This window comes from Camelus bactrianus, chromosome 14, assembly GCF_048773025.1.
Source record: "Camelus bactrianus isolate YW-2024 breed Bactrian camel chromosome 14, ASM4877302v1, whole genome shotgun sequence".
NCBI classification, from domain to species: Eukaryota; Metazoa; Chordata; class Mammalia; order Artiodactyla; family Camelidae; genus Camelus; species Camelus bactrianus.
The window spans coordinates 70,986,863-71,001,960 of record NC_133552.1 but is presented as its reverse complement, the minus strand read 5'-3'; the positions used below and the strand labels follow the sequence as shown (position 1 = coordinate 71,001,960).

Genomic DNA, 15,098 nt, shown 5'->3' with positions numbered 1-15,098 from the left:
TTCCCACAACTCTTTCCTTGCCTGCCTCTTGCCTTATACTCTATGCAGTATGTATCTCTCTAAATAAATCTATCTTAACTCAACAGTGGCTTGCACTTGAATTCTTTTCTGCACAAAGCCAAGGACCCACACTTGGCAGGGCACATCCCAGGGGCTCAACCGAGACCTGGGACTCAGCCCTCCTCATGCCCCACATCCTGCATCACTACGGTAAAGCACAGGGAACTATATAATCAGCATCTTGTAGTAACCTACAATAATACAGAATATGAGAAAGAATGTTTCTGTGTATAACTGAATCAATATGCTGTACACCAGAAAATAACACAACAGTGCAAATCAATCATACTTCAATTTTAAAAAATCTCATGGCTACGTTCACACCTGCCACTTAAATCGTGTTTTTATTTGCATTTTTCTTATTATTAAAGCTGAAGGTTTTCCTCTTTATTGGACATGTCGGTCTTCTTTTGTAAATAAGCTGTTTGTGTCTTTCCCCTGTATTTCTCAACAGGGTTTCAGCATTTCTTTTTTTCATAAATTTTCAGCCAGGAGATTAGAGTTCATTTCAGAGTTGGGCCCTGGAGGATGGGAAGCATTTGCCTGGGTAAGGTGAATGGTGTTCATTTATCTGCAGTCCCGTCACCCACTCCCCTCCAGTCCCAGTGAGTTTACCGTGAACCTGGGCAGGTACGCCCTTCAATTCCAGGCAGGTGCCTCCATCGGGGAGGAGTCCACGGAGCTCAGGTAAAAGATATTAGAAAATTTTTTAGCCTTTAATTTTAAGTTTTCTTTTAAAGCTGTTAAGTCAAAATTATGGATCACCTTGCTAAAAAACAAAAACCTGCAAATTTCCTAGCATGCACCCGTTACTGTTTAAGACTATTTACAGAAATTAAAAGGATGCAAGATCTTAAACTTGGGTAAAAGTGAGGATAAAACAAAAACCACAGGGATAGACCGGAGATGCTGCAACGGAGGCAGAGTGGAGGCCGCTGGCTCACACAGCGACCACGCGCCAGCTGTTCTCCTGGCGCAGCACCCCGGGCGCTTGGGATCCGCGGAGATGTTAGCCTCAAAGGACCCGAAAAACAAGCAAGTCCAAGACCCTGAGCAGCCGAGGGACCGCAGGCTGCAGCTCGGCCCCTCCACCCAGCGGGAGGCGCAACGCCGAGGCCCGCCCGGCCCGCACGGTAGGGAGTATCGCGGACCCACATCGAGCCCCACCGGCTCGCAGGAACTTCCGGGCATGTCCGGGCGGGGGCCGCACGGCCCTTCGCGGGGCGGGTGGGAGTTGCATCACTTCCGGGGGCCTAGCGGGCTGCTTGACCCGCCGACGTCCCCTCGGCAAAGCGACGTCCCCGCGCCCAGCGATCTGATTGGTCCGCGTGGGAGGGCGCGCGGCGCCAAACTCGCTTCCCGTCAGCCTCCGCCCGCCCGCTCTGTGGCCGCGCGCACGTTCGCGCGCCCGGAGCCCGCGCCTGCGCCTCGCCGCCATTCGGGAGGCCGCCGCGCCGCAGGGCCTCGCGGAGCCGCCCGGGGCCGCGAGCCCGGCCTCCCGCCGTCCTTCGCCCGCCTGGACGCCGCCCGCTGCCCACCGGTGAGGAGCGGGGCGGGCGGGAGGGGCGTCATCCGGGCCGTAGCCCCGAGGAAGCCGGGGACGGCCTCCGAGGAGGGGCCTGGCCGGGCCGCCTGCCGGCGGAAGGACCGCTCCCCCGGAGGCCAAGGCGGGGTTGGGCCGCCAGATCCGGGGTGGGAGGCCCTGCGTCACCCCGTCAGAGGCAGGAAGCGTTTTGTCGGAAACCCCGCGAGGAGCGGGGACCTCACTCAGCCGGGCGGGCATGTTCTGCGTTCTGGCCCGGAGGCAGTTTCCTCTGCCCCTCGTCTGCGTGGGCTTTTGTCGTCGTTGCTATTTAAAACTCAGCCAGGCAGCCCCTGGCGTGGGAGGAGTGTGATCGTGTGTGTGATAAGGGGTTAGTGTCCAGAGGATGTAAAGAAATCCTGCAGCTCAACCACAAAAAGCGGTTTTAAAATGGGCAACGGACTTGAGTGGGTATTTCTCCCAAGAAGACGTGCAGATGGCCAGTGAGCACATCAGAGGATGCTCATTAGCCATCAGAGTTACGAAAATGAAAACCAGAATGAGATACCACTTCACAGCCACTGATACGGTTATTATTGAAAACAAGAGTGGACACTCGTTCGTTGCTGGCAGGGTAGTAAAATGGTGCGGCCACCACCTGTGGAAAACAGTGTAGTACTTTCTCAAAATTTGGGCATGGAGTTACCATATGACCCACCAATTCCCCTCCTAGGTGTAAACTCTGAAGAATTGGAAGCAGGGACTCAGATACTCGCACACCAGTGTCCACAGCAGCCTTATTCAGAATAGCTTAAAGGAGGTAACAGTCTAAATGACTATCAACAGATGAATGGAAATAAATTGTGGTATGTTACTCATCCTTAAAAAAGAATTAAATTCTGATACATGCTGCGGTGTAGACATGCCCAGTGAGGTAAGCCAGATACAGAAGAACAGGTGTGTGATTCCGCTCAGAAACAGAAAGGCAAATAGGGGTGGAAAGGGGTACTGTTGAATGAGTGTCCAGTTTCTGTTTATGGTGATGAAAGGTTCTGGAAGTGGATAATGGTGGTGGTCATACAACATTGTGAATGTACTTAATGCCACTCAGTTATGCTTTTAAAAATGGCTGGAATGGTCAATATTATATTTTACCACAGTTTAGAAAGTGTATACAAAAAGGCAAAACTACAGAGACAGTGGTTGTGAGGAGCACGGGGAATTGTTAGAACAGTGACATTACTTTGTGTGAATCTGTAATGGTAGAGAACATGACACTACATTTGTGAAAACCCTCAGAACTGTACAGCACGTGGGGTGAGCCCTGTATAAAGTGGACTTTAGTTAAGAGTAACTATATATTCGTCTCTAACAAGTCTGCCACATTAATACAGGGTGTTAATAATAGGAAGGGTGTGCAAGGGAGGAAAGGAGATACATGAGAACAGAGAACTTTCTGTTCAGTTTTTCCTTAAACCTAAAACTGCTCTAAGAAATAAAGTTTAATTTTAAAAGAAAACCAGCGAGGGTGAAGAGCAATGCTAGTGTGTACATACTAGTGGGACCCAATTAGCTTTAAACATGCTCTGCTAAACACATTTTTACATTTAAGAGCTGTGTGTCAAAATGTTTTAGAAGACGACCAGTAGTGCTAGACTTTAAGGAAGAAGTTGAATGGGAGATGAAAATAGGTGTGATATCACCTGCTATCCTCACTGAAAAATACAGGATGATGGAGTAGCAAAACACTCATGATTAAAACATGTTTTTAGAGACAATGTTGTCTGTAGAGGTGAAAAGTAAGATAAGAAATTTTTATTAATCTGAATAATGTAGAGTTACTTTCATAGTTAGGCTTAGGAGCCCTGACCTTTAGGAAAAAAACTTCTGTAATCTTGAGGCTGGAAGTAATCTTAGTGTCTCACCTAGCAGTTGAATTCTGGACTCAATTTTCCAGCGTCACCATGGGAGAGACATCGTTGTCTTACAACAGAGATCTGGAAGCAGAAACCAGGGGCTTCTGTAGCTTCCTGTGACCTACTTACTGTGATCTTTGACAGGTTGGTCCCTCCCCCCCAGCATGAGTTTTGTGTTGATTGTAAAATAAGGTTGGACTTAAGTCCTGTGAGGATCCTTCCAGTCCTTTACTGACCATTGGATTCCAATTGTGGACGGCTCCTACCTAACAAAGCAACTCATTCTAGTCCATGATTAAATACTTTGTAACAAACTTTTTAGGTTGACCTGAAGTCTCTTTTCCTGCTGGCTTCCACTTGGACAGCTTACATGTTAATCTGAAATTCTTCCTCTTTTGAAGTTAAGTCTCTGCTCACAAATGACATCTTCTTAAAGACTGACTACCATTATATTTGCTTTCTTTTGCATATTCCTAGTCTTAAGGACTTTCTTAAAGTATCCTTCCCAGTAATCCACTGGGATACTCTGCCCAGTGCAGACTCTAGTCTTATAGTCTGCAATTGATATTTGGATTACAGATGTTTGATAAATTTCATTTAGTTGAATGTGGCCCATTTACTGGCTTTTCAAGATCTTAGTAATCCCATTGTATTCGTTTGGTCAGGATACACAAGGAAGAACCTGGATAGATAGCAGAACGTTTTTCTGGTCCTTCGTCAGGTGCTGATTATCTGCCTGATCTTGAGAAAGGTGGTTTATGTCTAGGTTTGAGTTCCCTTCACTATAAATAGAAGTTTGAAAGTACATGATCTCTGAGGTCTTCTGCCCTACAATCCAATGACTCAGGCTAGACAATAGTTCAGGTCTTTCCTAATTTTACAATTCTGGGAATCTAAGATCAGTTCCCCAGTCTTCATGAGACATCATGAAGCACTACCATCCCTCCCTTTTGCAGAAGCCTCTTCCCTCTTTGCCCCTTGATCCTATTGGTATGTTGTCCCTTCCTCCACTGTGTGTTAATTTGCTGCTCTGCTGTGCATGGATAATTGACAGAATAGCCTGTAGTCACGGCAGGAGTCTCCTGGATGCCGGTCACATCAGCTGAAGTTAGATGGTGGGTTTGAGAAGGTTTGACTGGGTTAGGGTTAGGTATTACATAGTGGATCATTACCATGGAATTTGATAGTCATGGATAGCATCTACTGTAGTCTTTGGTGTCCTTTCATTGCAGTTAGTGTCCAGGCTTATTGGATTGGACCCCTCTCAATGTTGGAAGGGGCAGGACAGTGAGAGGAAGAGGCAGAATTCTATTACAGAGGGCACAAATTACCACAGAGAAGTAATTTTGATTACCCTTCTTTTATTTTTTTTCAGGTTCAAGTTCTCATCTTTGTCCTTCTTGATGTACTGCAGGCTATTGTCTGTGGTTTACTCAAAAAGCCATGTAGACTTCTCTGCCCTTGTAAGACTTCTAGTAAGACAGCTGGTAAGTCTACTAGGGAAAAGTATGTTGTTTTTTCATTCCCTCCCCATTCTAAAACTACTTGTCCTGGATTTCAGTGATATTCTGCCAGCATTGCTTTGCATATATTTTTGTGTGCTTTTATCATTTCTCACTTTCTGATGTTTAAGAGAGTATTTTATGATGAGTATATTTTTGAAAAGTGCTTGGTGGAGTTCTCGAGGAAAAACTCTATAAAGGTATACACACCCATATATGTAATGATGTATGAACATGTGCTAAAAATGTTACTTACAGAATCTGTTTTAGCAGTTGTTGGATTCCCATGCTAAGAACACCCAGATGGAAATGGTGGAGAATAGACTAGAGTCCAGAATGGAATCATACATGAAACTTAGTCATTGCTAATAGAACGTCATAGCTCAGCATAATTTAAAAGAGTCATAAGGAAAACACTCAAGTTTTTAATTTTTATGTAAACCACCTATACATAGTAAAAAAAAAAATTTACAGTCGAGAGACATGGTAAAGTGAGAAGATATTTTCCATATAGAGGCTGATTTCTTTTATATGCAGGGCTATTATAAATTAGTAAGAATAGGCAAAGCACATCCTGGAAAAATAAATACACATGAATAATAAGGTAAAATGCTCATTAGCCTTTCTCATTAAAGAAAAGTACATTACAACAATAGTGAGACATCAGTTTTCACCTAAGAAGTAGCAAGGATTAGAAGTTTAATGATACTCTGTTGACAAGGGAGTTGGGGAATTGTTCTTCACATATGCACTATTGGTTGGTATATAAAAGTACAGCAACTTTTTGAGAGTTTGGTAAAATATCAGTTTCAGTTGCGAAAAGCCTTTGAACCATGTAATCCATTTCTGGGTTTTTCCCCCTTCAGAAATACCCTTAAATTCAGAGAAGGAAACTCTGCTTACTCTGTATGTAAAAATGTCCTAGAAAATGCCTTCTAATTCAGCAGAATTCCTGAACATTATATTTGCCCTTACTATAGAAACACGGAAACTTGGCCCAGTTTTGTCTCCAGAATCACCAGAACATGTTCCTCTCGCTTCCCTGGAGCCTGGTCCTGTTGTTTCTCCTAAGCCACAGGCACCTTTTCTTCCTTCAGTGAAAGTGTATTGCAGAACAATATGTTTAATATCTCATTTCTGTAAAAGTGTGTGCACTTTTGTAAAGATAAACATGTCTTCAGTGACACGTAAGTACAGTGGCTTCCCCTGGGGAGTGATACTGTGCGTGTATCTGGTACTGTGTGAGTAAGTGTGTTTTTAACCGTGAGCTTCTGTTACTTTTACCACCTAAGAAGACTCACTTAAAAGGTTAAAAGTCTCATTTTCTGGCAAGCAACTTGCCTTAAGTTTCCTCCACCAGAACTGCCCTTTGCTTGGCAAACTCCTTCACGTCATTCAAGACCTCTGCTTGAGTGCCTTTCCTTGACAGCCTTCTCTGTGTTGTCCTCTGCACTCTCACCTCCCCAGCTCAAGTAAGCACCATATTGTAAGACACCCCTTTAAACACAAAGTGCTTAGAAAAGCATGGAACACAAAATGATTTATTAAATGGATGGATAAAAATAGATTAGGATGGATAAAACATTACAAGATATGTTGATTTTTTTTTTTAAGCCATCTTTTCATAGTTAGATTTAGTTTAACAAGTACTTCCTGAAGTGGATCTAAGGTTTCTTATTGAGCCTTAATAGCCTAACTATAACTTTCATATTTACTCAGCTTTGTGTGCTGACACTTTGTTGATTCAGGGTTTTAGAGTCAAAGTGTAAGGCACAGGCAGTAGATAATGCTGGAGTCAGACCTGGGTCACTGGTAGTCCTGTAACATGGGTAAGTCACTTCTTTGAACATCAGTTTCTTCATCTGTAAATGAAAATACTGTGTGAGTTATGTTGTTAGGAGGATTAAATGAGATAATGTGTGTAAAACTAGCAGAGTTCCTGGAACTCAGTAAAATATTACTGACATTTCTCCTTTCTCTTCAAAATCTTAATAGAGATACCATCTAATAAATGCATGTGCCATTCTAGGCTTAAAATGATACAAGTATAGAAAGGACTAGAACAGTATTTTTATTCAAAATTTTGTTCCCTGAAAATAAGTTATTTCTACTTTATTGCAGCACTGCTTTTAGAGAATATAATCGTGTATGTTAGAAAGAAAAATGGAAGTATTCCAGGACCTTCATAAACTATCAGCACGTTTGGAGTGTGACCACTGCAGTTTCAGAGGCACAGATTATGAAAATGTACAAATCCACATGGGTACCATCCATCCGGAATTTTGTGATGAAATGGATGCTGGTGGGTTAGGTAAAATGATATTCTACCAGAAAAGTGCAAAGCTATTTCACTGCCATAAATGCTTTTTCACCAGCAAGATGTACTCTAATGTATATTATCACATCACATCCAAACATGCAGCCCCAGAGAAATGGAGTGAGAAACCAAAAAATCAGTTAAACAAAGAAGCAGATCCTGTGAAAAGCCCTCTTCTTCCTGAACACCAGAAAATGCCCCCTAATTCAGGAGAACTCCTGAAATCTATACCTGCCCTTTCCGTGGAAACACAGAAATTTGGCCCAGTTACGTCTCCAGAATCACCAAAACCCACTCTTACTTCCCTGGACTCTCAGAATTCTGGCCGTGTTGTTTCTCCTGAGCCACAGACACCTTCTCTTCCTTCTCCCGAGCCTCCAAAACCTGCCCCTATTTCTTCTCCTGAACTTCCAAAACCAGTCCCTCTAGTTTCTGAATCCCAGAAACCAGTGCCTGTTCCTTCTCCAGAACCACAGAAACTTGCTCCTGTATCTCCTGAGCCAGTAAAGGCTACTCTTATTAATCCCAAACCTCAGAAGCACTCCCATTTCCCAGAAACACTGGCGCCACCTTCAGCCTCATCTCCAGAGTCACCAGTTCTAGCTGCCTCCCCTGAACCTTGGGGACCGTCCCCAACTGCATCTCCAGAGTCTCGGAAGCCAGCCCGGACTGTCTCCCCTGAGCCAAGGAAGCTCTCCCCTTCTGAGTCCCCTGAACCTTGGAAGCCATTCCCTGCTGTCTCCCCAGAGCCTCGGAGACCAGCTCCAGCTGTGTCACCAGGTTCTTGGAAGCCAGGGCCACCTGGGTCCCCCCGGTCTTGGAAATCCAGTCCTTCAGCATCATCAGGACCTTGGAAGCCAGCTAAACCTGCTCCATCTGTGTCTCCTGGACCTTGGAAACCAATTCCTTCTATATCACCTGGACCTTGGAAACCAGCCCCCACATCCTGGAAGTCTTCATCAGTCTCACCTGGTTCCTGGAAGTCTCCCCCTGCATCTCCTGAGTCATGGAAGTCCGGCCCACCAGAACTCCGAAAGACAACTCCCACCTTGTCACCTGAACATTGGAAGACAGTTCCCCCAGTGTCTCCTGAGCTCCGTAAAGCAGGACCTCCCTTGTCTCCTGAGCTTCGCAAACCAGGCCCACCACTGTCCCCAGAGATCCGAAGTCCAGCAGGATCTCCAGAGCTCAGAAAACCCTCAGGGTCTCCAGAGCTTTGGAAGCTTTCTCCTGATCAGCGGAAAACTTCTCCTGCTTCACTTGATTTTCCTGAGCCCCAGAAAAGTTCCCGTGGTGGTTCCCCTGATCTATGGAAGTCTTCCTTTTTTATTGAACCTCAGAAACCTGTCTTCCCTGAGACCCGGAAACCAGGTCCTTCTGGGCCACCTGAGTCCCCTAAAGCGGCCTCTGATATCTGGAAGCCTGTTCTCTCTGTTGATACTGAGCCTAGAAAACCCGCCCTGTTTTCCGAGCCTGCCAAAACAGCCCCTCCTGCTTCTCCTGAACCACGAAAACGTGCTCTTTTTCCAGAGCCCCGGAAACATACCCTTTTCCCTGAACTTCCCAAATCTGCTATCTTCTCAGAATCTCAGAAGGCAGTTGAGCTTGGTGATGAACTACAGACAGATGCCATAGATGATCAAAAGTGTGATGTTCTGGTTCAGGAAGAACTACTAGCTACACCTAAGAAACTCTTAGAAGACACTTTATTTCCTTCCTCAAAGAAGCTCAAGAAAGACAACCAGGAGAACTCGGATGCTGAGCTTAGTAGTAGCGAGTATATAAAGACAGATTTGGATGCGATAGACAGTAAGGGCCAAGAGTCAAGCAGTGACCAAGAGCAGGTGGATGTGGAGTCTATTGATTTTAGTAAAGAGAACAAAATGGGCATGACTAGTCCAGAGCAGTCCAAGAACGTTCTGCAGTTTACTGAAGAAAAAGAAGCTTTTATCTCTGAAGAAGAGATTGCAAAATATATGAAACGTGGAAAAGGAAAGTATTATTGCAAAATTTGTTGCTGTCGTGCTATGAAAAAAGGTGCTGTTTTGCATCATTTGGTTAATAAGCATAATGTCCATAGCCCTTACAAATGCACAATTTGTGGAAAGGCTTTTCTTTTGGAATCTCTCCTTAAGAATCATGTAGCAGCTCATGGGCAAAGTTTACTTAAATGTCCACGTTGTAATTTTGAATCAAATTTCCCAAGAGGCTTTAAGAAACATTTAACTCATTGTCAAAGCCGGCATAATGAAGAGGCAAATAAGAAGCTAATGGAAGCTCTTGAACCTCCACTGGAGGAACAGCAGATTTGATTTTTAAACAGTGTGAATATGTGCTCTACAGAGTTGTTTATTGAAACCATTTGTTGAAAGTGTAGTTAAATAGCCTAGTTGAATCAGTAGATGTTGGTGTGTATAATGTACTGCGTTTAATTGTCTCGGTAGTGTTACAAAGAATGAGCATTTGGGTTTTTTGTTTTTGGTTTTTTGTTTTTGGTCTCTATTTATGTGGCTATCTTGTAAGTCAGTACATTCATATTGTGTATTCCGGATGTGTAAAATTTCTTCAATTTCTTTTCAGTGTATTTGAATTTGAAGAGGTAGGCATTCCATTTAATGATCAAGAGCAAGTCATACTCAATTTCAGACATCTAGGTAAAGTGCATCTTTTTTTGTGAAACTAATTTCAGGCAATGGAAATCATTAGTTGGAATGTTTAAGAATTAGGGATGAAAATTTTCAGAAATTTTGTTCTCTTAAATGTACTTTCAGATCATAAAAGTTATTTTAAGATTTTTATTGGATCATGTAAAATTAGTTTATTTATAAAACTTGAACCACTTCTAGATGCTTAATTGCTCTTATGGAAAATTGGATCTCAGGGTTGCTGATTTTCTGCTACAAGGGGGAAGTTGAGTCAGTTAAAAAAAATAGTTTGCAGCCTTCTCCTATAGGAAACTGGGAAGCCTGAGTGTGATTTTAGGCCTCACCCTTGGTTGTTTCTTTTGGAGTCTTCCATTCTGTACCTAACCCCAAATTCTGGCCCTTCACTTCCCTGTGAGCTCACGCCAATAGATGACCCTTACTTGTCAAATGCACACGAGCCGTACCTCCTCCTCCTGGGCTTTACGCACCATCTGTTGGGGCTTCAGACCAGGGTAATGAGCAGGAACTGAAAGTCTTCCAGATTCACAACAAAAAACTTTATAAATAGACATTGCTGTTTAAGAATACATCAGTTTTATGTTTTTCACAGTTGTTACTGTAAATACCTTGTGCCTGTTCATGGGTTATTTTATTCTAAAATTTTTTGTCAAATGTGTATCAACCAAATTAAAAACAAAGACTTTGATGTTAGCAACATCTTCAGGTGTGTGTTTCCTTTTGTGTAATTTTCATTGTATGTTACCAAATCCAATTATTCTTTCCAATTTCCTCTTGGTTTTAGCATATTAATTTTGATATCTGGAGCAGCATTTTCTCAGCTCTGCTTTCTCAGAGTTCTGTGATAGGTAAGTTAGGGTGTTCACAGTCATCCCTTGGTATCACAGGGAATTAGTTCCAGGACCCCATGCAGATTCCAAACTCTGGATGCTTACGTCCCTTATATAAAATCATGTAGTGTTTGTATATAACCTACACACACATCATCCCATATACCTTAAATCATCTCTAGATTACTTACAATGCTTGATACAGTGTAAATGCTATGTAAATAGTTGCTGGCATGGTGGCAAAATCAAGTTTTGTTTTTTGGAACTTTATGGAAATTTTTTTCTAATATTTTTGATTCATGGTTCTTGAATCCAGGAATGTGGAAACCAAGAATACAGAGGGCTGACTACATTAGGCACTCGTTATGGAACACCTCATCAATTCATATCAGCATATCAAAGGGTGTTTAATCTTGGTTGTGGTCAGTCCTGACTGCCTCATTTAAACAATGTGACGTTTTTAGTGCCATAAGGATTCTGATATTTGGCCACAATTGAGATACTGGCTTTTATTGAGCTGTTCCCAGATATTTGGGAATAAGACATTTGTTCCCATTTTTTCACAGCATCCAAAAGAATACGCGCCTTGGGAAGACTTAGGTCGTACTAGGAAGGCCCTACAAGCTTCAGACCTGTCACTGGTGAGCACGGTCTGGCAGGCAAGCGTGTGAGTGGTTGGTGGGATTGTTGGTTACACTGGGTACCTTGAGGACGAGCTTCCAGTTCTGGGGTTTCCTGCTAGGTGTGATGCCAAACAGTAGGACAGATAAGGTATCTTGGACACAGCTGTCTGTTTCTTGTATACTGACTTCATTAAAATTATGAACCGAAAGACAAGGGGCCTGTGGCGCCCAGAAACCCTTTAGAAGCCTGCAGTCTCAGACCAACTGTTAGAGCATGTGACGACATGCAACGGCTTCTTAGGCCTTCACGCTTTTTGATGCAAGCTTCTTACAGAATCCTTCCTAAATTACACAAGGGGGAGCCAGCTGGATCCCACAACTTGCCATCTGATGTTTTCTCATGATACTGTCACAAGTGAGAGGGTATACTGCTAGCATAGGTGGTGGTGCGTGAGCAGCTGTGGCACGGAGCCCTCAGCTGTACTTACTGAACCACTTGTTCATGGCTCCCCGCTTGTTCCTCCGTTTCCCTCTCAGGTCAGGGGCAAGCTGGAGAACTTCTGTTCACCTCTGACAACTGCCTCGTTCACAGTAGCGTCCATCACTGATCAGTGTGACCCACTCTGTGCCTTTACATTTTCTTAATTTTCTATGTAATGGACTTTTTAGTGAAGTCTCCAGTGATTTCACTTAATATGAAAGGGAATGATTTCACTTAATATGAAAGGGAATAAAAGTTATTGTACCATCTTTGGCAACATTACTGGTCTTGATGCCATTATATCCTAGGTGGCCAATTTAGTTTTCATTAATTTGACTACATGACTTGTGATGTGTCTGTAGCTGATCCTGCTTTTGTTTTTAATGTTGGTGTGGGTTCTATAGCTTTGTCTTGGATGAAGATGATGCTTATCAAATCTGATCTGCAAGCATCAAAATGAAGAGGGGTGTCCCTTTAAGTGGAATTGCATCCTTAAATTAACAACAACCCAAAAGTGTCTCCTTTCTCAGTCTAGCTATTTTTGTATTTCTTTCCCACTGCCATGACACACTGCATGAAATGTGGCTTCAAACCACGCAGATTTGTTTTCTTACAGTTACAAAGTTCTCTGGGCTAACGTCAAGGTGTCAGCAGGGCTGCATCCTTTCCTGGAGGCTCCAGTAGAGAATCCATTCCCTTCTCTTTTCCAGCTTCTAGAGACCACCTGCATGCTTTCCTCATGGTTCCGCTTCTGCATCTGTGAGCTCGCACAGTGCGTCTTAGACTCTGCTTCTGGTGTCACGTGTTTCCCTCCCTCACACACTTAGGACCCTTGTGATTACATTGGGCTACCCAGATAACCTAACAGGATCTCCCTGTTTTAAAGTCAGCTAATTAGCATCCTTAAATCTCCTCTGAGATGTAAACCTCCATAGTCACAGTTTCTGGCAGTTGGGACTTGCCTACCACACCCGAGCTTGAAAATTGGGGTTTTCATCACTCTGCTTAGCCTATAGCAAGCCTGGTGGAGTTTCTTTGCCAACTTATCTGCTGCTACTACCATACTGCTCTAGGCCCTCATCACTGGTGCAGAAGACTGCTTAGTCCGGGGCCCCCAGTGTCAACCCCAACCCAACCCTTATACACCAAAATAAGGTCTCCACAACACTAATTTTATGTTACATTTGTTAAACAGAACGACCCCTTAAGGTACAGTTGCTTAAGGTCTTCTGTTGGCAAAGCATACCTTTTTCAGTAAACTTCTCAGCCCATCTCACAATTCTTGGTCTGTTTATCCTGTTAAAGTTCTACCCTTATTAAGCCAGGCACGGTTCTCTCCACTTGCAAAGGCTACTCTTGCAAGATGACTTTTTATTTTGTAAATTGGGGGAGGGGGGAACCTATAGGACTGGTTTGGACCTAAATTAGCATCAATTCAGTGCAGGAATGCTACTTTTTTTTTTTTTTTTTTTTTGGTTATAAATACCCCAGACTGGATGCTACACTCAATCCTAAAACTGAAGTACAATATGACATTTCAACACCTTTGATCCTGATCAGTTAGTTGCTTAGTTGTTTTGAGCATACTGTCAATTAACTTTTTGCTTCTAACACCAGCCAATCTCTTGCAGATGCTTGCCATGGGCCACAAGGAGGATTAGATGAAATGGGTAGGGAGTCTACTAAATTGTTACTTGATTTATATAAATGGAAGAGTTCTAGGTCAAGTGAACCAAATTCTAACTTGAATTATAAAAACAGAGTCATGGCCCCTCAATCATTTCCCAGATGAGCTTGTTTATGGACCTGGAACCCCTTGAATGAAGGGGCGACTGGGTCCCCTAGAGCAAGGACCCCAGTACACTACCAGGAATGTATACCGTTAACTTTTACCCCAACCTTCCCCAAAGGTACCTATGGTCATTTACCAGGGTGACTGCATTGGGGAAAAGGAAATAACCGACCCTTCAGGAATTCCTGGACAGTGGCTCTGAGATGACACTTGATTCCAGGAGACACCAAGTGTAACTGTGGCCCTCCGGTCAGAGTAGGGGCTTACAGAGTTCAGATAATCAACAAAGGTTCAGCTCAAAACCACTTCACAGTGGGCCCAGTGGGTCCCCAAACCATCCTGTGGTTATTTCCTCAGTTCCAGAATGCAGAATTAGAGTAGACACAGGCAGCATCCCCATGTTGATTCCCGACCTGTGAGATGAGGGCTATTATTGTGAAAAGGCCAGTAGAAAGCCTCTAGAATTGCCTCAGTCTAGGAAAAATGTAAATGCAGAGCCATCAGGCAAAAGGAGTTCTGGGAAGATGGCAGAACAGGAGCACCAGGAGCGGGTCTCCCCACCACGATAGCAGCTGAACTGGCAGAATCTGTCTGGTAACACTGTTTTGGGACTCAAATCTGTTAAAATCTTCAACTTTCAGGGGAAGAATTGGAGAGTAAGTTGCAGTTAATTTTGGTCAATCTGGGCTCTTCACAGAGTAGCAGCTACTTGTCCCCCACTCACAGCCACGTGAGCACGATGCACACAACTTGCAGGAGCTAGTGTGGGTGAAAAGGACCCTGTTTTGCAAATACAGAGGATCTGTGCTTTGCTTTCTAGTTGCTGCTTTAGATTACAGAAGTGCAGACAGAGACAGGCAACCATTCTTTTTGCACCTCCCCTCCAGCTAAAGTGACTTTCTGTTGATTTAAAGGGCCAGGACTTCCCCGCCCTCACCAAAAAAAACCCCACATACACTTCATTCTTTGTTTTTCTCCTTTGGAGAACCAGACGTTAAAGACTAGGACATTAAAAAACTACTGCATGTACAGGGAAAATTAGAAAGTGACTGCTTGCCCAAGGGAAGGCTCAAAAGAGACATAAAAAGACATTGTTTACACCTCAGACTGATCCTTGGCACAGAGACAGTCTACAGCAGTTAAGTAAATAAACATATAACCAATAGAGGAAGAGGGAGAATCTGATTTCCAGAGTTACACATCAGCACATTCAAATGTCCAGTGTTCAGTAACAGCAACAAAAGGTACACAAAGAAACAGGAAAGTGGGCCTGTTCACAGGAAGAAAATTCAGCAGACTCTTTCCCTGAAACAGACATAGTGGGCAGATGTATTAGACAAAGACTTTATCTAAAGGTTTATCGATTTTGTTTATCTTTTAAAAAACTCAGCA

General features: G+C 43.5%; 1 protein-coding gene and 1 long non-coding RNA gene across 4 annotated transcripts; one reads left to right on the top strand and one right to left on the bottom strand.

Moving 5' to 3' along the window:
• Window positions 1–385: 385 nt before the first annotated feature.
• Window positions 386–1,093, bottom strand: LOC123616107 (uncharacterized). The gene is made up of 2 exons (XR_006723957.2): window positions 676–1,093; window positions 386–581 (listed from the first exon to the last, which is right to left on the bottom strand). It is a non-coding gene; the product is annotated as an uncharacterized LOC123616107 (long non-coding RNA).
• Window positions 1,094–1,462: 369 nt separating this feature from the next.
• On the top strand, window positions 1,463–10,679 carry CHAMP1 (chromosome alignment maintaining phosphoprotein 1). Of its 3 annotated transcripts, XM_074378629.1 has the most exons (4): window positions 1,463–1,600; window positions 3,540–3,642; window positions 4,874–4,985; window positions 7,122–10,679. In XM_074378629.1, exon 4 carries the CDS (start codon window positions 7,149–7,151, stop codon window positions 9,627–9,629), a length of 2,481 nt encoding a protein of 826 aa, XP_074234730.1. In that variant the 5' UTR covers window positions 1,463–1,600; window positions 3,540–3,642; window positions 4,874–4,985; window positions 7,122–7,148; the 3' UTR covers window positions 9,630–10,679. The 3 variants fall into 3 exon arrangements, with proteins under 3 accessions (XP_074234730.1, XP_074234729.1, XP_010950617.1); XM_074378628.1 differs by lacking the exon at window positions 3,540–3,642 and having other exon boundaries at window positions 1,464–1,600; XM_010952315.3 differs by lacking the exon at window positions 1,463–1,600 and having other exon boundaries at window positions 1,748–3,642.
• Window positions 10,680–15,098: the final 4,419 nt, after the last annotated feature.

What these genes read in the sequence shown, in the direction of transcription:
- CHAMP1 (XM_074378629.1), top strand. Translation starts at nt 7,149, where the DNA reads ATGTTAGAAAGAAAAATGGAAGTATTCCAGGACCTTCATAAACTATCA.